Here is a 23,445-nt window from a genome sequence, read left to right as displayed (position 1 = left end):
ATGCTATGTAATTAGCATTTGGAGAGGGATATTGGTATGCAGTTAGCATTTGTATAACATTGCACATAAGAATATGCTACTTCTATCTTTGAATTTTACAAATATATAATTTTTTTGAGGGTTTTAGTGTATTAGCTTCTAATGAAATGTAAATATGATGGATTGCAGGTGTTCCATGTATTGATTGGCTCTTCTAATTTGGGTTAGTTGCATTTTACTTTAGACGATCAACTATATTCTTACTTTTATGGTTAATTTAAGCCTTTCAGCTTTTCATAGTTTGCTACAATATATGAGCCCATTCTGATATTTTATCTATTGCTTGTTATAATTGATAAATGATTGGGTTTATTAGATAGATTTGGTACATGACTATTAATGCCTTGTCTAAGATGGCTATAGCTCTAGTGTTAGTATTACTCTAATTGTAGTTTTACCAGGAACTTAACATTGCCTGGGCCTTGGTTAGCATTCTTTAGCTTGTTGGTAGACTTATAGTGTGTTTGTATAACACCCAAGAATCAATTCTACCCCCACAAAATCATGGCAATACCATGACAAAGTAGAAGCAACTATTTTTTGTTTTAATTAATTACTTATCACCATGAAGCTAATACAAACACAATATTAAAATTTAGCTCGTTACATCTTTAAGATCGTTGGCCTGTTACAACCTTAAGACAGTACAGTCTCAACTCAATTCAACACCCCCTCCCCACCCCCACCCCCTCTCTCTCTTCATGCATGTCTGTGAGTTGTCAATACTTCATATCTATATCTGTCTCTCTCTTTATCCCATCTGAACTACTCAATTTAAAATTCCAGGTTATGTCATTTATTTGACATTGACACTCATTGCCGCTTGCAAGGGATGGACCTGGTGGTCACACTCTTGTGGTTTCATATTTATGGGTAAGCCCCCATTCATTACTGACTAGACACCTGCGATATACTTTTATCCTTGATTAAAATGCTTGACCTGTTGAAAATTGTTTTGCAGCTTTCCCGAAAATACTTTTTTTTGCAGCATTTCTTCTTCTTTTATCCTTCTGGTATGTAGTCTTGCTTATTATTAAGATATTTAAATTTGTTTTGTAACAAAATGTAAATCAAATAACACCATAAGTTTTCTTTAGTTCTTAAATTGTCATTTGATATTCTGAAACTATATCTATGGTTTGTATGCAGTCTTAGTCTCAACATATTTCCGCTTGCTGCCTTTATAGTGGAAAGGTTGGCACAACAAAAGTGTATTTCTGAACCAGTAAGTGATCTTGTCAATTAAGCATGAAAAAACTGTTCCGTGTCCACATTAATTCCTTGATTCTTTGACAAGTAGCAATAGTTTCATAATATAAAACAAGATATTTTTTATCACATAATTTTTTATATTTCCATACATGATGAGAATGTTGAATTGAATATTGCAGGTTGTTGTTCTACTTCATGTAATCATCACGACTGTTGAATTCTCCTATCCAGTTTTAGTGATACTCAGGTCAGTATAGTCTTCTACAAATTTGTTCGTTCTTCATTCTTCAAATATACTAATGTGATAAAAGCAGAAGCTTTGTCTGTTGAAACTATGTAAGGTGTCATCTGCTGTCATATGCATTACATCCATGTAACATTAGTATATTGTAGAACAACTACATGTAATTTTTTACCACAAAAAAATTACATCCTATTTTTCTTTTCTATTGTAGAACAACTACATGGCTGAGCTAAATGAAACTTTAGTTTCTGACACTATTGAACATCTAGCTGAACAAATGTTACCGCCTCGCGATTCTGAAGGGCGTAAGAATCGATCTGATGTATGGAATCACTTTATTGAGGAGCCAAAGCCTAACATAGATAAGAGAGCTAAATGTAACCATTGTGGTACATTGATTAGGTTTGAGAATGGAACAAGTGCTATGCGAAATCATTTACGTAGATGCAAGGGTATATCAAATAAAATGTTGAGCAAGAAGCAAAAATCAAACTCATCTGGAACCATGGTTTCTTCCCCTTCATTGGCTAGGCCCAAAATTGACCAACAAGCATTGAGAATTGCAATTGTCAAAATGTTTGTGGCAATGGAGCTCCCATTTCGATGTATCGAGCATGAAGCTTTTCGTGAGTTTTTAAGCATTGTAGCACCCTCTCTTAATGTCATCTCACGTACTACCCTAGCACGTGATATTTATAAACTTTGGGATAGTGAAAGAGAAAATTTGAAGGAATTTATTTCTCAAAACTGTCAAAGGGTTTGCCTCACCACAGACACATGGACTTCATCTCAAAATTTGAGTTATATGTGCTTGACTGCTCATTTCATTGACAACAATTGGAAGCTGCAAAAGAAAGTGTTAAACTTTTGTGAAGTCACTAGTCACACAGGAAAGACCATGGCTAAAAAGGTTGAACATTGCTTGAGTAAATGGGGGTTGAATTGCGTTCTTACTTTGACAGTTGATAACGCCTCGTCAAATGATGTTGGAATCCAATATCTAAAAAAAAGGTTAATTTCTTGGAATAGTTTGGTTATGAAGGGAGATTATATTCACATGCGCTGTTGTGCCCATATTTTGAATTTGATTGTGAAAGAAGGTTTCAAGGATAACATTGATGCTATTTTGAGAATTCGCGGTGCTGTAAAATATGTACGATCTTCCCCTTCTAGGTTGGATAAATTCAAGACATGTGTTGAGAAACAAAATATTGAATACAAAGGTCTTGTTTGCTTGGATGTGGAAACCAGATGGAATTCTACCTACTTAATGTTAGAGGCTGCATTGAAACTTCACAAGGCTTTTGAAGAACTTGAGATGCAAGATAAGAAGTATATCGAAGAGTTAGAAAAGGTAAAAGGCATTCCTTCATATGCTGATTGGGAATTTGTGCGTGCAATCCTACCATTTCTGAAATTGTTTTATGATGCTACTTTGTGCATGTTTGGCTCAATTTATGTAACTAGCAATATATACATGTTTGAGGTCTTTGGAATTGGAAAGAAGATCAGCCAAATGTGCAATTCTAGGGATATAAATGTATGCATTATGGCAGAAAATATGAAGAAGAAATATGATAAGTATTGGGGCAATGCTGATCGTCTAAATATGTTTTTACTTATTGCTCTTATGTTGCATCCAGGATACAAATCACAGTTCATGCATTGGTTGATTAGTCAAAATTTTGATGGTGAGGTGGCATCTAGTTTAAAAGAAAAAGTGGAGTCTAGTTTGAAATTACTTTTTCAAGAGTATAATGGTGGAAGAGATGAAATAGAAGTTAACTCACAAGAAGCTCGATTCAATGAAGGAGGTAGTGATGACCCTTATGGTTATAACCATTTTTTTCAAAGAACTAGCTCTAATAAATCTGAATTAAGTAAGTACTTGGAGGAAGCCTTAGAAGAGAGCTACGTAGATTTGGATATTTTGAATTGGTGGAAGCTTAACTCGGGTAGATTTCCAATTCTTTCAAAAATGGCTAGAGATTTGCTTGCTATACCTGTTTCTACAGTGGCCTCTGAATCTGCCTTTAGTACTGGAGGAAGAGTTCTTGATCCATATCGTAGTTCTCTTACACCTAGAATGGTAGAAGCACTTATTTGCATACAAGATTGGCTTAAAAGAACACATCTACAATTGTTTTCAAATGAAAATGGGGATTTTGAAGAGTTGGAGAAATTTGAACAAAGTAACAAGCTAGATTTATTTTATACTGCATTATTGTATTATATACTTATTATAATTTGATCAATAATTGATAACTTTTTTTTTATTTTGCAGCAATTATTTCCCCACCAGATATTACTTATTCAGCCTCCTTTGTTACACTTGGAGATGATTGAAGATGAATTAATTAATTGGTTTGTTAATTGATGGCTGCTTTTTTAATCTTTATTTAATTTTCCCACAGTTGTTTTCTTTGCTTAATGCTGAGTTGGCCTTTGTCAAGTTTTCAAGTGTTGGTTTATGCTTTTCTGTTACAATTTGCACGCATTTAGCTGTTTTCTCTAGAATCTGGATACCTGGTTCCTTCTTTCTTCCATCATTCATTCCACTCGGTAGCTTTTGTCTCTTACCTTAAATTTCATTGATGTCAATGTTCTATTTGAGCTTTCATTTATTAATAATAAAGAAACAGAAGAAGAATTAGAATTAGTCTCACTATACCTTTTGTTTGTGTTTGTGGTGTTAACAAATATATCTTAACTAGGAATGCATTGTGCATTGGCTTCATAATTTATTTTGGTTTGGTCATTTTTGGCATCATGTATTGTATGTTCCTTTGTTACTATTTTAGATAAATGTGTTTGGAATGTTTGAGAACATCTCATTTTTCTCTAATTTTTGTTCTATGTTTAGGTTTCATCATTTAGAGTGACAGAGAATAGCTGCCAAGAATAGCAGCGTATTATTTTGTGAAGATGGTACTAGGATTAAGATCAAAGAGTAGAAAAAGTGTCTCAATCCAAGTTCAATACATCATCCATGTTCAGGAGATCAAGTCGTGGCCCCCTTCACAATCACTGAGGTCTGTTCAATCGGTAGTACTGCAATGGGAAAATGGTGATCAAATTTCTGGGTCTCTGGCATCCACAGCTGGCACTGGATGTCTTTATTTTTTCATGTTATAGTTTATTTTTTCAGTTCAAGAAGTTTATCATTTATCTGGCAAAAATTGTTCTCCAGCTGCTCAATCTTGTTGGTTTTGGAAGCCATCAAATGAAATGAATGCACACATGATTGAAGAATGTATTATGTTGCAGTAATCAAATTGAAGTCTTTTCAAACTGGTTAATAAATCTGGTTCAAAAAATTGATTTAAAAAAACTGGTTCAAAAAACTGGTTAATAAATCTGGTTCAAAAATCTGGTTTAAAAAATCTGGTTCAAAAATCTGTTTTAAAAAATTGGTTAATAAATCTGTTTTAAAAAATCTGATTTAAAAAATCTGGTTCAAAAATCCATTTTAAAAAACTGATTTCAAAAAACCGGTTTTAAACCGGTTTTTATCCGATCCATTTTGGAAAATGGATTAATCCATAAATCTGGATCGAAATTGGTTCGAAACTGATCCATTAATTAGGTTCGGTTCAAAATCGGATCAGTAAACCGGATCGGATCGGAATTTACTAAACCAATCCATTTAAAAGCGGATCGGATCGGTTTGGATCGGTTTTTTAAAAAAACCGATCCATGCCCACCCCTATAAAATGGTAGTTATTATTGTAGGTGAACTTTATCAAAGGTAGGAAACTATCCCAACTATTCTCATGCTATAAAACACAAACTCTAAGTAAATCCTCAAAGGATTGGATAATCCTTTCGATTTGCCCATCTGTTTAGGGGTGGTAGGCTAAAGTCAACCTAAGTTTTTTCCCTAATGCCTTATGAAAACTCTCCCACACTCTATAGGTGAACCTAGGATCTCTATCAGAAATTATGCTAGATGGAATCCCATATAGTCTCACAATTTCACCTATATACAACTTGGTTAACATATTCAAAGGGTATCTTGTATTAATTGGAATGAAGTGAGCAAACTTAGTTAGTCTATCCACTATCACCTAAATGGAATCCAGATTATTTGGGGTCCTAGGCAATCTAACCACAAAATCCATAGATATGTTATCCCATTTCCACACAGGTATATTGTAACTAGTTTCCTAATGATTTTTGATGTTCTACCTTATACTTTTGGCAAACTAAACAAGCAAACACAAACTCTTTTACCTCCCTCTTCATCTTAGGCCACCAAAACATCCTCTTAAGTTCTAGAGGACTAGGCACTCATAACCTGTCTTTAAATTTCAATACTCAATCTACACCCACTTTAAATCACTAATTTTCCCTTGCTTTAACTTCTCTACTTAATTTAACAAGAACAAATATATCTTTTGGCCCTCTCTAGTCTCATCCATTAAGTCATTAGTCACTCTCATGGTTCCCAGTCTAATACTCTTAGGAGTTAACTCACACACTAAAGTAAGGTTTCTAAAGTCTTCCAAAAGGTCAAGCTCTCGAACCATCAAAACAAATACCTTCATGACTTCCTACTCAAGGTGTCACCCACTACATTGGATTATCCTGGGTGATAACTTAACTCAAAATCGTAATTCTTAAGGAATTCTAACCACTTCTTTTGTCTCATGTTTAACTCTTTTTTGGTCAAAAAGGTATTTAAGGTTCTTATGGTCATTAAAAACCTTAAACCTCAAACCATATAGGTAATGTCTCCACAACTTAGCACAAAGACTACGATTGATAATTCTAAGTCATGGGTAGGATCTATGACTATACCTCCCTCAAAAATCACATGTCCGAGAAAACTAACCTTACTCAACCAAAAATCACATTTGGACAACTTAGTGTGAAGTTATCTATCCTTAAAGGTTTACAACACTACTCTAAGGTGCTTGACATGCTCCTCCCTAGTTCTATAATACATAACGATATCATCTATAAAGACTAAAACAAACCTATCAAGGTAGGGATGGAAAATCCTATTCATGTAATACATGAAAATTTCAGGTGCATTAGTTACACCGAAAAACATAACCAAATACTCTTAGTGCCTATGGCAGGTCCTAAAAGCGATATTTAGAACATCCTTAGACCTTAGTCAGATCTGGTGGTATCTGAACTTAAATCTATTTTACTAAAGGCACACGCCCCAACTAGTTGGTCTATAAGATCATTTATTGTAGGTAAAGGATATATATTCTTAATAGTTGTCTTATTGAGTTGGCGATAATTTACACACAATCCCATGCTCGCATTCTTCTTATTAACTAGTAACACAAGCGCTCCCCAAGGTGATACCCTCGATCTAATGAATTATCTTTCTAGGAGTTCCTTTATTTGTTCCTTTAGTTCTAATTAACTCTCTAGGGGACATCTTACTGGATGTAATAGATATAAAGGCTATATCAAGCACTAAGTTTATGGAGAACTTAGTTTCCCTCTTAGGTGGTAAATTAGATACATTTGCAGGGAATACTTCAAGGAAATATTTAATAAAGAATATCACTTAACTCACTTTCTCTTTGTAATTTTAAGTAGACAAGTATCTTGTATTCCTTATCATTTTCTTTCAATAGTAGTTAATTTGATTGGCAAAAATAAAATTTGCACGCCTACTCTCACCAAAAGAAATTGATTTATCAAAGTAGTTTAACAAGACATGGTTAGAAGATAACTAGTCCATTCCAAATATTACATCTAGTTGACTAAGAGGAAAACATATTAAATCAACTATAAACTACCTATGGAAAACAACAAGGAATTTTAAATAGACAATGGACGTATTTATGGAACCATCAATAAGGGTCTTCATAACCAGATCATACTTTAAACAAGACAAAGACAATTTTAAAGTTTGGACATAGGCATGGGAAATAAAGAATGAGTTACACCAGAAACAAATAGTGTTACGAGAGGTTTCTCAACTATGAAAAAAGTACCTTGTATCAAATTTTTTTATTGAGTTGCTTTAGCAACACTAAGAGTGAAGAATCTCCCAATAACCCTTGGTAGTTTAGATTAGGAACTCGCCTTAGAAAGGTGTTCCTTCCTTAGATATGGACACTATGTAGTAATATGGCCTAGCCTTTGATAGTTGAAATAGGTCACCTCCTTATTCGAGCATCCCGTGAAGTCATGACCCAGATGTCCATACTTCTTACATCTCTATGGAAATGTGGGAATAGGTCCTTCCACACTAGAAAAAGACCCATCAATAGACTTGTTTCCATTTACAACAGAAAATCAAGCAGTCAACTTACTCCTCCCTCCAACTCTACTACCCTTGAATTTTGTAGGCGCAAAATACAACCTACTCCTACTTTGACATACGATCCTCAAATTTCTAGTAGGACCCACACTCCTATAGTAGGCGACACATGCTTACTTGTCTCAATTGTAGATCTTACACTTGTTCACAAGTGTAGAGTAGTGATAGATCTCTTGATAGTTTATTATTGTCTTCACCTCCAAATAAAGACCATCCATGAACTTAATGCATTTTGCTTGCTCATCACCCTCACCATGATGGTGAGAATAGTATCAAACCAACCAATCATATTTGGTAGCATATTCTTCCATAGTATCATCTCCCTACCGCAACATCCATGAACTCCATTTCTTTTTAACTCCTCATGTCATCAAGAGAATACTTCCCCAAGAATGCCAACTAGAAGTCATCCCAATTGAAAACTGTACCAACAAATACCATTCACAACACATCACCCTCCCACCAATAGTAGGCATTGCTAGTTAGCATGAATGTTGTGAGGTTAACCTCTTGAGTTGTAGGACACTCCATAACCCAAAATTTTTTCCCAATATCGATTAACCAAATACATTAGTGTCATATCCCCCCTTAAACGTGGGTGATTGGTGACCTTGAAACCTCTCAAACCAGCTAGGTACGACACCATCTCTATCATCTCCTATCACTTGTGCTAAGAGTACCAATGACATGATGATTGTTTCTACCAGTTATAAAGTAGATACACAATACAATTATATTAAATAACAATTCAATTAATCACATATCACTGCAATTTATCAAAGTACACAATGAAATGCAATCATGACACATATCACACATGTCTGATTTGAATCAACCAAACTTTGATACCACTAAATGAGACACCCTCTACCCTGCACACCATTATAACATATAATTCCATAATTATTAAAAGGGTTTTTCAAATAATTATACTAAATAAAAAAAACTTTGTGGGTAGAAGTATCACATTATGATTAAAACTAAAAAACAAGTAAAGCTACATTCAAACATAATTATAACGAGCTAAGATTTAAAACCGAATACCAATTCAACTACTAGAAGAAGTCCTAACTTTAAACAATGAACTACGATGTCACATTCTATTAGAGCTTTCCCAATACAAGGTCTAAACCTTGTCTTTGACCTCATCATTTTCATAATAATTTTCGCCTACAATCATACACCAAAACAAACAACAAAAGAAAGAGGAGTGAGAAACATCTCACACTGACTATCAATGCAAGTAAGATCGGGTAGCCACACACAAAAATAATATACTCAATAGATATACATTCACTTTAAGATCAATCGACATTAACACACATTATCCAATAATACGTATTTCAACAAATAACACATTCACAATTTATAATTGATATGCATTTGGTTATTGATCAATAGAGACTTGCATTTATAATTATTTAATGTAATTATAATACTAAATAGGTAAATTAAAAAATTGGTTAAATTTAATTACATAAAAAAATAATTAATTGCAAAAATTTAAAGAAAATAAAAAATTGGATGAAATTTGTGAGACCCACTTTCGTTCCCATTTTTCCACCCTCTCAATAACGTTCCTTCTCTTCTTCTTCCCACTCACTTGCCTTGTTCGGATTCTTTGTTCCTTGGTGGCTGTAGATGCTGAACTAGAGACAGGTGGAGCTAGCTGAAGACGCAGATTCTCTTCTCCTCTCATTCTCTTCTTCTCCTCCACTTCCCGGAAGCTCAGAAATTCTTCTCCTCCGAGGTAAGGGAAGCTAGATTCGTGCTGGTTGTTTGGAAGTGAGTTAAAAACTCACATGTTGTTTGATTTCTTGGAGAATGATGGTCTGATTGATGAGAAATTTCATTTTTTGGGGTTTTAGGGAAAAAGGTGAAAATTTGGGGATTTTTGAGTTTCAGTGGTTGCATGTTGATAAAGTTGTGATTTTTGAGCTGTTTGAGGATAATGTGGTTCATTGAATGGATTGCATGTGGTTTAGCTGGTGGATTTTGCCGGTTTTTGGGAAAAATTTTGAAGTTTGAGGTTTGCTGTGTGATAGTATGCCGAGCGTAGTTATTGGCACCAGGTGTGTGTTCATTAGAGTGTTCCATTGTTCAAACACGCCGGGCGCAGGGTTGTTTGCGCCGGACGAGCTTAAGAATGGAAGCCCCTGGATAGCTCACGCTAGGCGTAGAAGAACCCCGCTGGGCGTGATATCAGGCAAGGACTCACAATTTTGGGCTACTGGTGCGGCACTGAGCGTGATTTGTTCTCGCCGGGCGTAGAGACTCCATGGGAGTCTCTTCCAGGAGTGGCGCCGGGTGCAATTGGCATTGCGCTGGGCGTGTAACCTTGGGGAAGTCTCTGCCTTACTTGCACCGAGCGCGGGTTTGGTACGCCAGGCTTGTGAGACTCTTGAGAGTCTCTGCCTTCTAGCACGCCGGGCACAATTGGTATTGCGTCGGGCGCGTAACTCTCTGGTTGGTCCAAGCCGAGCGCAAGTACCATTGCGCTGGGCGCGGATATGTTTTGTTTTAACTATGCTGATTAATGCTGATTAATGTTGATTAATGTTGTATGATGTAAAGTTGAGCTGTGTTGTATGTTGTTTGTGCTGATTCATGATGAGTTATGTTGTAAGATGTTCATGCTGATTGATGTTGTTAAGCCGAGCTGTGTTGTATGCTGTTTAAACTGTTGTAGGCCGTATGGCTGAGCTGTTGTAGGCCGTAAGGCTGAGCTTTTGTAGGTCGTAAGGCTGAGCTGTTGTAGGCCGTAAGGCTGAGCTGTAGGAGATCTTCGAGTTGAAATGCGTGACGACGCATAAGCTATTTGATGTTGATTTTGCTGAATGATGTGAGTTGTATATGTGTAGTATGTTGTGAAGCTGAGCTGTAGCTGTATGCTGTGATGTGTTGTATGTCAACCTTGTTGAATTTGATGATGTGCTGATTAGTTGAAGTTGTTTCTAATTGAATTATATGCTGATTTCTTTTCACTAGCTTACCCTTGTCTATTTCCATGTGGATTAGACTGCAATGATCATACTGTGTATGGGAGCAGAGCAGGGATCGGTTGGAGTATAGTAGCAGGTCTGCAGCTGGCAGATGGACTTGATGTTTTGTTGTTTGGCTACTTAGTGTAGCTATTTTGGTTGTATTCTGTATATTGATATATATATTGAGCCCCAGGCTAGACCTATGTGTATATACTTTATTTATATATATATATATATATATATATATATATATATATATATATGTTCTATTCTGCGTGGTGTTGTTTGCTATGTGACAGCTAGATGGGTCGTTACAAAATTAATATATAACAAAAGTAGTTGGGGATTGATTCACTAACTTTCCCTATGTAAAATTCTATAAATTTTCCATTCAATTTATAATTAAATAGTTAAATATTCAACAACTCACACGTGTATTTAAACTCTAATTCCTTAGTTGAGAAAGTTTAGGTTGTTTAAGGAAAATCTCAATTCCTTGGTAATTCTTGTTAAACTATCATGTATTAACGTTAGGGGTTAAAAGTTGATTAATAAGGTTTATCTCAATTCCTTGGTAATAAATATCACTAGTGTTTTCTTCATATCGTAGTTGCAAAAGAGTTTTTCAATATCAATTAATTAATCTAACAAATCATGCATTAGGTGATCAAACCAAAACAAGCATTAAGAGTAGAAGAAAAATAATTAACTGAATAATACTCTTATTGAATGAAAATAGGAAGAGTTTACATAGTTCTAGTAGCTACCTCAATCCTTAACAATAGGGAACTCAGTCATTCATGATTAAGGATTACGTCTCTAGATGAATCCTTTAGCACTTCGTGATATTGAATTGATCTCATAGAAACCTCTCTAATCTCTCTAGAATTGTACTAAAGGAAATGTATTACAAAAAGAACTGATGTAGAGAACTATAGAAATCCTAATTTTATAATAAATTCTAATGGGTTTTTCAGGTTGAGTTTAGTCAGTTAGAGCACTCATGTTACTCACTCTAAGCGACCAAGTGAATTTTTCCAAGGATGTCCTTTGTCTTTACTCGTTCGGAGCAAATTTATGGAATTTTAAGTGAATTCTACTTGCTTTAAATGCCTATAGTAGGCACTCTAAGCGAGCTAACTTAAACTTCTAGTGTTGCTCTCTAACTTGGCTCGCTTAGAGTAAATTACCATAGCTTGGAGCGAATTGCCTGGAGCAATACTTTCCTTTTATTTTCTTTTGTGTTTCACTTCAACAAAGAAAAATATCAAAAATACCTAATACTCACAAAATTAAAGAAAAATTTAAATTATCCCATGATTATGTATTTTGTAGCCAAAAATAAGATTTAAAAGCATAATATATATCAATAATTACCTTAATTGAATAAAATATGGATGCATATTTGGAAATTATCAACAACAAACCAAGATACGATTGTTATGTATGTTATGTATGTTAATGCAATGATCAAAGACATTCCTAAATTATATGAATGTGGCATTAGTAAAAATAGTTGTCAACTACCAATTGATGCCCAAAGGCCAAATTAGAGTAGCTTAGGAGAACATTTCAGGTTAATCCATCACAACATTATACACTAGGAGGATATACACCTGGGGGCACTAGGATAGTGGTGTTGCATAAGTTACACCTCATGCACACAATGGATGGAACTAAGTTCCTAAATCTAACTATCCCTAAGGTCATGCATCTCCAAGTTTTTACACGAGGGGGACCTTCTTTAGTGGCATATTCCCATCGTACCATTCAAAAATCAATTGATGCACATGATGCATGTCATACAAGACTCTTATGCAATTTCATGTTTATCAAAATTCATCAACTCATGCTTATATACATATATTCATCAATTGTATCACATATTTAATTTAACACTGCATCAAGCACAACCGGCTAGGTAAACTCGCCCCGAATTTCATATGACTAAGTTTAACTTTGACGTCTATTTATATGACCATAACATGGTTCACACAACACATCACATGATCCATCACCTCATTAGCAAGATCAATTATACAACTAGGTTCATACAAGTAATATTGCTCAATACATTTATTCAATGATCAAACATTCCCTCAACAATTCGTAATACAATTAATATTCAATACACATGAAGGAACAGGGTGAGACATGACATGGGGCACCCTATGCCCAATGTGATCTAGGAAGATAACACATTTCACTCTCTAGAAAGGTCACACTCAGTGTAACCCTTCCATGCCCATCAAATTTTCAATAGGGAGCCTTTTGGGCTCCCATGTCTAGCGTGGCACTACTCATGCCCGACATAAATGTCACAAAGAACAACTCATGCTTTCTATTGCATTCACGTCTAATGGCAACTTAAGGCACCTGATGTTGTGTCAGTAAATGCATATGCATAAAACGCAAATTTCATACAATCCCAATCAACATATAATTACAAATTCAATCGATGAAGCTACACATAAACACGAATAACCAATTCCAATCTATCAATTTTGCCTACTCATATTCATTACTCCTATTAATTTGGTTTATTCCATTCCCTAGAATGCTCACGAGAACTTACAAGCAATCATAGATTCACAATCACAAGCAATAACAAAGATTACAAATATGACTACTTATTTATCATACTCAATACAAATTCAAAGGTTATATTTATAGTTTCGGGTTTGTCCTTAATTCATCATGTACAACAAGATGGGATTTAGAGCTAATCTCGCTACCCCATAGGTAACCCACATCCTAGAGCATGATTCTAACTCTTCTTACCTTGATGGATGCAAAATGTTGGGTGTAGATCTTCAACTATCTCTAATTCTCCCTAATCTTCTAATCACAAAAGCACATTTTTTTTATGAGAGGAAACCCTAACTTACTATTCTAGATACAAGGAACTCGTCTAAAATCCCTAACCTTTGTTTACACTGTCGATAAAAACCAATTCACCCCAATTACTCTCTCTATCTTTTGATTATTTAAAACTTATTGATAAATAAGATAAACATATCTCTTTAAATAATTTTGAAATCTTATATTTTCTTATCTGAAATATTTTTATCTACAAAACCTCTCAATTAATTAATTAAAAATTTTATTAATTTATTTTTTTTAAAAAAAATAAGGGAGTGTTACATAATTTCCAAATAAACGAGATCAAAAGTTGTTAAGACAAATAGTTTAACATTTGTAATCTTCAAACAAAAATCAAGGTTTGACTTCCATTTTAGATATACAGTTGCAACTAAATCACTAAAGATACTACTTTATACTTTAAAATGGACTAACTTGACCGATAGAGGAGAGTTATATGTCTTTATTATTAGAAAAATATTTTATTATAATAATATAGTTGTATAATAAATTTGATTACATTATTATTTTAAAATTAAAATATGCTATAATATATATATATATATATTCATTATAATTAAAATAGCTATGTGATATTTATGAAATAAATATTATTAGAACATTAAAGTATTTCTAATATATTGTTTTACTTTTAAAATTTTATTATCAAATTTGGAGAGTATTTATTAGAAATAAAAATAAATAAAAAATTTGTCCTCTCCCATAAAGTATTTCTCCTCAACATAGAGCGTATCTGTTTCTGATTTTCTTACAAAGATAATTTTAAAAAAGTTATTAAAAAAGTTAAAAATTCAAATTAATTAAACTAATTCAAACAAAATAATAGCTAATTGATTTAATTTAAAGTCTAACTAGAGTACATATTTTTTAATTTTAACAATATATTTTACGAATGAAAAAATATAAACTTAAATATATTTTTAGTTTTTTAATTTAAAATTATTATTTTTAGTCTTTTATGCCAGTAATAACATATATATGATATTTTTTAAAAGTCTTGTTTTAGTTTTTCATGTCACCAATAATATAAGTGACAACAGATTGAGACTATTATACGATATTAATTAGTTGGGTTTAATGTGATATTTTTACTAATACTAACATCAATAGGTAAATTTTATGTGACAATATTTAATATATTTTCTTACAAAATTTGAGTATAAGAACTAAAACAAGATTTTTTAAAATTATAAAGATTAAAATATTTTTAAATTTGAGAAAAAAAAATAAATTTACCTTAAATTTGAAGGACTAAAACATGTTTAAACCAAAAATCTAGTTCGAATGTGCTTTCATAATCTTATTGATTCATACGTATAGATGTACAAGTGGATTCGGCTAGTACATGTTTTAATTTAACATGTTAAATATTTGAAAGAAAAATTTTATTTACAAAATCAAACATTATTATGGTATGTAAAAGAAAACTGTTGATTCATCTACATCATTTCAAAATTATCGAAATTTAGGTATACAAAACGAGGTATAAGACAAAATGGTACTTCTCAAAATATCATGGATATGCATGTTTAAGTTTTCATATAAGTCAAATCCTGTTGTACGTTGTCTAAGATATTCTTGTACAAATATAGTCTTCTCAATAGTTACATCGTAGGGCTATACTTAGTAGAGTTATGAAACCAAAAGCTAAAATACAAAACATAATTAATCAATAATTGATATATACTATTTTTTTTGTATTATAATACTAGCTTGCATAAATCTTTGTTATTAATATTGGTTGTGTAATTAAAAATATGATGTTAAACGTTGAATAGTAGCTCTTCACAACTTGCGTATACTGTCTACGGGAAAAATGGAAATGGTCTATTAGTAATTAAGGACATGACATGCATTAATTAGTTGATTTAGAAAGATCAACAACCAAGCTATATGTTAAAAAATAATGTTCAATGGCAACAAGATTCTTTACGAATATCTATAAACATAAAGGCTTTGAAATCCTTTGATTTTCTTTTTATGGTGGAGTAAGATTGAGAGCAATGCTCAACAAAAACGTGGATGCATTATCATAAATACGATGTGGACATAATTCTTTTTATAAACCACATGTATTTTTTATATAAAAAAAATATATTCAGATAAAATAGCTAGGATTAACATATATATATATATATATATATATATATATATATAAAATAAAATTAGTTGACAAATATATCTCTTGAAATGTGATGAATATTATTCTAAAGGATTTATCTACTCAAAATAGATCTGAGGTCGCAAAACTAACAAGAAAAAATTTAGAACCTAAAACAAAAAAAGGGTGAAGATGAGCGAGAGAGAAGAGAGAACTTTATTTAGTGTGTCTTTTCCTTTCAGTAGAGATGTCTATTTTAGATAAAAAATAAAATAAAAATTATTTAAAAAGAATAATGAATAATAAAACTTCAACGATCAAAAATTAAAAAATCATTAAAATAAAATATTATGAGTAATCAATTTCAAAAGATTTTTAAAATCGTTACTTTTATAGAGTCCCTTAATTTTGAAATTATTCAAAACAATATTAAAAAGACATAAAAGTCTGTGACTATGTGAAATTTTTTCCTTTTGTAATATATATTATACAATAATATATATATATATATATATATATATATATATATATATATATATATATATTTGATTGTTTGTGTTTTAAGGTGTATAATTATACATTATTGAAGTTAGTGTGTATGTCTATGTTGCATACGAGAATTTTTAATTTTTCTTAGAACGAATTCTCTTTGTACTTTTATCCTCTTCTTTCTTAATGAATTTCTTTTTTGCTGACAAAAAAGAAAATTAACTATAGACACGAGCACATAATTTGAAACACTAGATAAAGAAAAAGGTCAACAATTTATGAATGTGATATTACTTTTAGCCTATGAAACGATAGAGAAGATTTTAGTTAGCAGCCTCTATGATTGAAAAGAAGTTGAATTTTCTTGGTTTAGAGGTATTTCCATCCTTGATTTCCTGTCATTGAGTTGGAGTTCAATGTCAAAATTGATGGTCGAAAAACTAGTATATATTTGTCATTATTCTCATCAAGTGGAACAAGTAATTTGATCCAAAAAAAAAGGGGAAAATGGAACAAGTAATTAGCTAAAAACCCAACTTTACCATCGGATTTAAATTAAAAAATATGATGTTTCAACTTCACTTATGATTTATTTTGAATATGCAATTTGTCTTAAATATTTAAGAGATAATTCTTCCATAACATTACTATCTGATTCGGGTAGATCATCTCCTATTAAAAAATAACATTTGTGTCTAAAATAATGCAACTCTTAAATTTTAAGGATGAGTTTTCTCAGCCACTCGAAAGAAACAAAGTTAAGTTCACTGACAAGAAAGAAAGAAAGAAATTGAATTTGGGGAATAAGAAGTATATGTGTAATTCATAAAAGAAAAATATATTTAAGCAACATTTGAAAGGGATTTATCCTAGATCTTATAGTTATTTATTGAGTTTTGTTATTCCCTCACATTAGTCATTTTAATTTTTAATATGTATGAATTGTTAATGTACTTCTATTTATTTTTTACATTACGTTAGTTAATAAGTTATATTTTGGGAATATTTTAACAATTTTAAATTTTCATTTTTTAAAAATACTCTTTCTAAAATATAAGTGAAAGTATATTAGTATTCAAAAGTGTGAAATATTTTTTATTTAATTTAAAAAAAATTATTCATTTGAATTACAATAACAATATTACGGTTCAAATTTAGGATTATTGACATACTACTCTAATTCCTCATCATTATATTGATTTTAGTGGTTCTAATTTTAACAATTTATTGATTTTGTTTATTAAATGGCATCTTTAAAATAATTTTAACAATTTAAATTATAATTTATTAGATATATGCATATAATAAAATAAAAAAATAACTGAGTGTTTTTTGCATGGACGCGTATGTCTCTAATGGCAGTGCAATTTTATATATGATTTTGGTCAAGTATGAAACAATTTTACAATTAAAGACATGGATGTTTAGGAAAACTGTCTTCAAAGGGTTGTTCACCAAGGTTAAGAAAATCATCATCAAGACAATATCAAATTGAGAAACTAATATGAGTCGATTTGGGTGCATAAATTTCTTCATAAAATAGAATTAGTTAATAAATAGGTTAATTTGTAGAAATTTTCACCTATAATTAATTTCTCTAAAATATCATTTTTAATTCATACATAAGCTAATTTTAATTTATAAATAGAGAAATTTATTTTTATTGTTTTCTTCAATAAATGCTTTTGTCAATAAAATAAGAGTAATCAGACGGAGGTTTTCATGGGATGTTGGAAAAGTTTGAAAGAAATTAAGTACATATAGGTTTTCAAATAATGTCAAGAAATAATATCATATATATATAGAAGTCAATAAGAAATTTGTCCTAGCTAGATATTTCAATCATGTTCAAACATCTTCCACCACGACTAAGATATGATGTCTCAAATATAAGAATAAATCAAAGAAGTTTGACACCTATTTATCACGCAATACAAGGAAAAGTATTGCATATATCGTTGGGAAAAAGCGAGCTAAAACAATCTTAGTGGAAACCTTTCCCATGAACGAATCCATATGAAAGAGCATAATATTGTGAAAAAAGGGTTTAGCATGTATCACAATCTTTTTCTTTTTCTGCAAACCACATAGTTTAGCAACATTTGTTGAACTTGTACGAAGACCACGTGAATAAACTCTCGATCTCTTCACGATTCAAGTGCTAACTGCATTCAAAGGCATTTTTAAGACTTTAACATATTTGTGTTGTTCTACAATGCATTTTTAAATCAACGCATGAAATAAAAATAGTTAATATCATAAATTTTAGCAAGTCAAAGACATTCTTAAGACTTTAACTCATATATAGAAGCTCCTCAGCCTCTTATCCTAGCAACATCAAATCTTGCGCTAACTCTCTAGAGGTGTTTGGTCTATGGAAAATTTTTCCATGTTTGAAAATTATAATTCCTAAAAATTGTAAATTCTGAAAATTATGATTCTTGGAAATGATTAAATTTCATTCGGTTTGTCCAAAAAGATTTTTGAAATTTTTATAAATATTATCTGAGAAGCAAATATTTTTATTGTATTAAATAGACAAATAAAAGGTAACATTATGTTTTTTTTTATAGATTTTTATTGTACTAAATAAGCAAATAGAAGTAACATGTCATTTTTACCAGAATAAAAAAAAATTATTTAACTTGGAGATGTAAGATTCCTACCGACCCTCATGGGAATGATTTCAGTTGTATTTGGGAACCAGTTGAGTTAAACTCAACTGAGATTGAAAATAAAGCTACAATCATAAGATTTTCCTTTTTTGCATTAGAACGCATGTTTTTCCGTTTAACATAATTTTAAATTGGTATCCTAGCATGCACTTCATGTGAAACATAAGTTAAAAAAAAAAAAAAAAAAAAACATTTTTAAGAAGCAATATTCTCTAAGGATATTATTTTTTAAATAACAAACCAAATGTACAAAACTAATTTTCCCAACCTGAGATTCCTGAGGTAAAAACAATCCTAATACCAAATGTCTCCTAAGAATCTTACCCACATGTTTTTTTTTTTAATTTATTATTCTAACTTTTGTTTAAATAGACTCATATGAGCTCAAACATACTTTAATATATTTTTTTTTCTCTAGGTCTATTTGGATAAACTTGTCTAAAAGTACTTTTAAGAGAATAAAATATAAAAGAAAAATGAAATAAGTATCTCAATAAACTAAAATTAACTTATGCATAAATTAATTTGTAAAAACTTTCTCATATTAGTTTCTTCAAATATTTAATTTCAACTTAAACATAAACTAATTTTAAGTTATTATGGAGAAGTTTATTTCATTTTTTCTTCCTTCTTTTTTTTTTTCTAAAGAAGTATTTCTAAAAAAGTTTATCCAAATAATGATTTGTAGTGTGTTATCATATAAGTTCTTGTTACAATGATAATAATATTAAATTCTTATTTAATATTATAAATAATGAATTGTATATAACGACAAATAATTATTATATATTCAAATAATAAGAATATTTCATGATTTGGCATAACCTTTATGTGACGTGTTTTTTTTAGCCTATCTCCTTGTCCAAATATGATAATTGAACACGAGGTATACAATATATGTCATCTTGCATAATTCAATCTATTTTTCTTCATACTCAAGCAGACATAAGATAAATGACATCAATATATTAAATACCATATATTGAATCGTTCAACATAGGCTCAACATTGAGGCAAGTAAACTAAGGAAATTGCTCGAAGCCCATCATTTGTAGAGGCCTTAAATATATACTTTTCTAAACAAAACACTTTTTTCAAACGAAAATCTTAGAACCAGAAGAGACATTGCCTCTTGGGATTTGCATAACACGTCTTCATGTGACACCCAAGTTTTCTAAATAAATTAATAAAAGAGTTTTAATTAATTAAGAATGTTTTAAAAATAATTGAGAAGTTTGTATTTAATTATATGTTTTAATTATTTTTTTATAAAAGAATTAGGAGTGCAAAACATAACTATAGAACTATAAGGCTTCCCAACAACATTGATAACTCATGGCCTATCAATCATTTGTAGCACAACCTACTTAGAATTAAAATAAAAGATATAAACAAAACAAAAAATCACAGGAGGACTAGACCAAAACCCATAAAACATAAACAAAAATGAAACGAGGCCAATCTACAATGAATGTGAAAAGTATCCTCCCTAATGAAGTTGGGAAGAAGATCCCACCAAACAAAACTAATCTTTTAATTTGTTCTATCCTATAATACACAAGCTTATCAGTACAAGCATTGCCCTTCTAATAAATGTGAGAAGAAAAAAATCTCATACATGAACATAATTGTAGACATTGCTTCAATCTTTTGCGTATGGTCCAGGGATTAATATGAGCATCTCCAAATGCAGCCAGAACCAACTTTGAGTCACATTGAAGCCAAAGGTTATACCATCTTACATCATGAGCATGTTTTATAGCCAATATGACAGTTGTCAATTCAGCATGAAATGCATCCTTAGAACCAAGATAAGTTGCAAATCCTCCAATAAAGGCACCAATATGATATTCGAAAATTCTCCCACTAGTTGTTGGGCCAAGTGAACCCTTGGCCCCACCATCTATGTTACACTTCACAAACCATAGACGAGGGGATGTCAATCAATATGTTTTACTTTAATAGGTTTAGGAGGATGAATTATGACCAAAACCTTCTTCAATATTCTAACGTCTTCCCAAGCATGAGAGATATTCCCTATTGATGATGAACTAGATAGTGCCACCACAAAAAGGATCATAGAAATAGATTGTTGCCAATTTAAGTCATGATTCCTAAATCGCACATTATTCCTGCTCACCAAATTAACCATATAATATGGACCAATGTTGACAACAACACCTCCCTAACTTGAACACTCCATTTTTGATCCAAGAAAAGCAACACACTATGAAAGGATGATAAATAAATAGATTGTTGAATGATGTTTTGGAACCACATCCATAAATCTTGCACAAAAGAGCAACAAAGAAACATAATGCACTTCCTAAAAGATGATAAGTACCACTAGTACTCTTTCTATCTAATCTATACCCTGCATAATCAGAATCAAAATATCCTACTAGACTTAGAGATACACCCTTAGAAAACCATAATCCAATATCAATAGTTCCTCTTAGATATTTTAGAATTCTTTTAATAGTAGTCATATATGTGAATCTTTTGGATTGGCTTGAAATCAAGCACATAAGCATACAACAAACATTATATCCGATCTACTAGTTGTAAGATATAATAGATATCCAATTATACCTCTATATTTTGATGAGTCTACAGTTGTGCCTCTCTCATCCAAGTCAAAATTACTTGAAGTTGAAATTGGTGTGGTAACTGTTGAGATTCATGGATGGTGAATCAAGTTCTGAAGTGTTTTGATGATAACAAAGGTCATGAATGAACAAAGGAGAAGACATGAAGACCATGAATGAATATCAAATGTAATAGGAGTAGTTTGTGTTTTTACGTGTTAAGTTGATTTGTTAGTCAATTTTAGTTTCTATGCATGTTTATGTGTGTTTATGCTTTGTACATGAGTCAAATCTTAATTCTAATTGTCTAAGAGTGAGTATGATGATGATTGAGAATAACTTGGAGAGTTTCTAGATGTGTGAAATCGAATTTTGAGAACTAACTCAAAATAATCAATTATTACTAACTATAATCGATTATTTCTACTATGTTTTTCAATAGTTAAGAAACCTTGTTGTAATAATCGATTATCTGTGAAATAATTGATTATCCTAGAATGTGCACTCTGGAATAATAGATTATCCTACAAAATAATCGATTATTCTGTTCTTGATTGATTTTCATAATTCATGTAGATTAAAATAATCAATTATCTTTAAAAAAAATCGATTATCTGAGTCTGGAAACTTTATAAAAAGGGTTCTCTCATTCAGAAACTTAAGCAAGTGATATTGTGCAAACTTTGTGATATATATTTTTTATCTTTGTGATCTTCTTAGAGAGTTTTTCTTTGTGAAACCAAGAAGTAAAATACTTTGTGAAATGTTTTGAGAAAATTCATCATCATCACTATACATTCTTGGAGAGAAGGACTAAGATTTGTCTAGAATTCATTGTCTGGTTTGTTCAAACTTTCAAGTGAATATTCATTCCTTAAATATTTTTGCGTATTTAGGTAAAAATATTAAGTAAGTTTCTCAAGTGATAAGGTAGTGAGTTTCTACAAGAAGTACTTTCTTGGGTGTAAGAAAGGGTCTATCTTGTGTGTTCAAGTGTTTGCATGTATGGTGTGTTTGTAAAACTTCTTCATTGACATAATGAAACAAATCTTGATCAGGTTATGATTGAGGACTGGATGTAGGTCACATGTAGAGTGACTGAACCGAGATAAATAACTTTGCATTCTTCTCTCACCCTTATCTTTTACTTTAAGCAATCTTGAATTGAATGTTAAAAGGGTTGTTTATGATTAATATTCTTGTATGATTAGAATGATTTAAATTTAAACATAAGCACTGCATGTTAACTTATTTCTAAATGATTCAATAAAGATTAATCAAGAAATCATATAGAGCCATTCTCGTATACTAAGAGGTTCAATTTACTTCATTGAAAATTGATTTTAGAAAAGTTTTCAAGAAATTAAGATCCTTAAACTCTGATAAATTTTTAAGTGTCAATAATCCAATTCACCCCCTCTTGGATTGAGCCATTCTTTTCTATCAGTAACTTCTTTGCGACTTTCCATACCGAATTTCTTTAAGAGCTTAGTACAATACGTAAAATTGACTTACAAATATTCCATTGTTGAGTTGCTTTATTTGTAATCCCAAAAAAAATGACAATTCTCCCATCATAGACATCTTGATGGAAACTTGTTGAAGAACTGGATTGAGGTTGGTTTCTTCTCCAAGCTCCTCCCTAGATCTTTGGCTCCTTGGATCTTCTTAAATTTTTCTAAAGACTCCAATGGTGGATGAGACTTCAGATTTCACCAAAGAAGGTAAAGAACACTCTTCAAGAGGCACCACTCCTTAGAAGAATATGAGCCACTTCAATTCTCACCACACTCTTGTATGAAGAGGATAAGAGAATTGGATGAATATCAAAGAGGTTTAAGACTTTTGGAAGAGAGAAAGTTCAAAACTCAAACCAAGAATCTCTCATAAATGCATCAAAAGTGTTTACAAAATAAAAGAAAAAACTTATATAAAGAG

At 31.4% G+C, this 23,445-nt stretch overlaps 1 protein-coding gene across 1 annotated transcript; it reads left to right on the top strand.

Moving 5' to 3' along the window:
* The first annotated feature begins 719 nt into the window (after positions 1-719).
* Positions 720-3,841, top strand: LOC109810453 (zinc finger BED domain-containing protein RICESLEEPER 2). Its single transcript, XM_083069342.1, has 3 exons — positions 720-1,264; positions 1,431-3,687; positions 3,780-3,841. Exons 2-3 carry the CDS (start codon positions 1,716-1,718, stop codon positions 3,839-3,841), a joined length of 2,034 nt encoding a protein of 677 aa, XP_082925468.1. The 5' UTR covers positions 720-1,264; positions 1,431-1,715.
* Positions 3,842-23,445: the final 19,604 nt, after the last annotated feature.

Source organism: Cajanus cajan, chromosome 2 (assembly GCF_000230855.2).
Source record: "Cajanus cajan strain Asha chromosome 2, NIPB_CcT2T_4, whole genome shotgun sequence".
Classification (NCBI taxonomy): Eukaryota; Viridiplantae; Streptophyta; class Magnoliopsida; order Fabales; family Fabaceae; genus Cajanus; species Cajanus cajan.
Note: the sequence above shows the minus strand (reverse complement) of the source record. Positions and strands in the feature narration are given on the sequence as shown.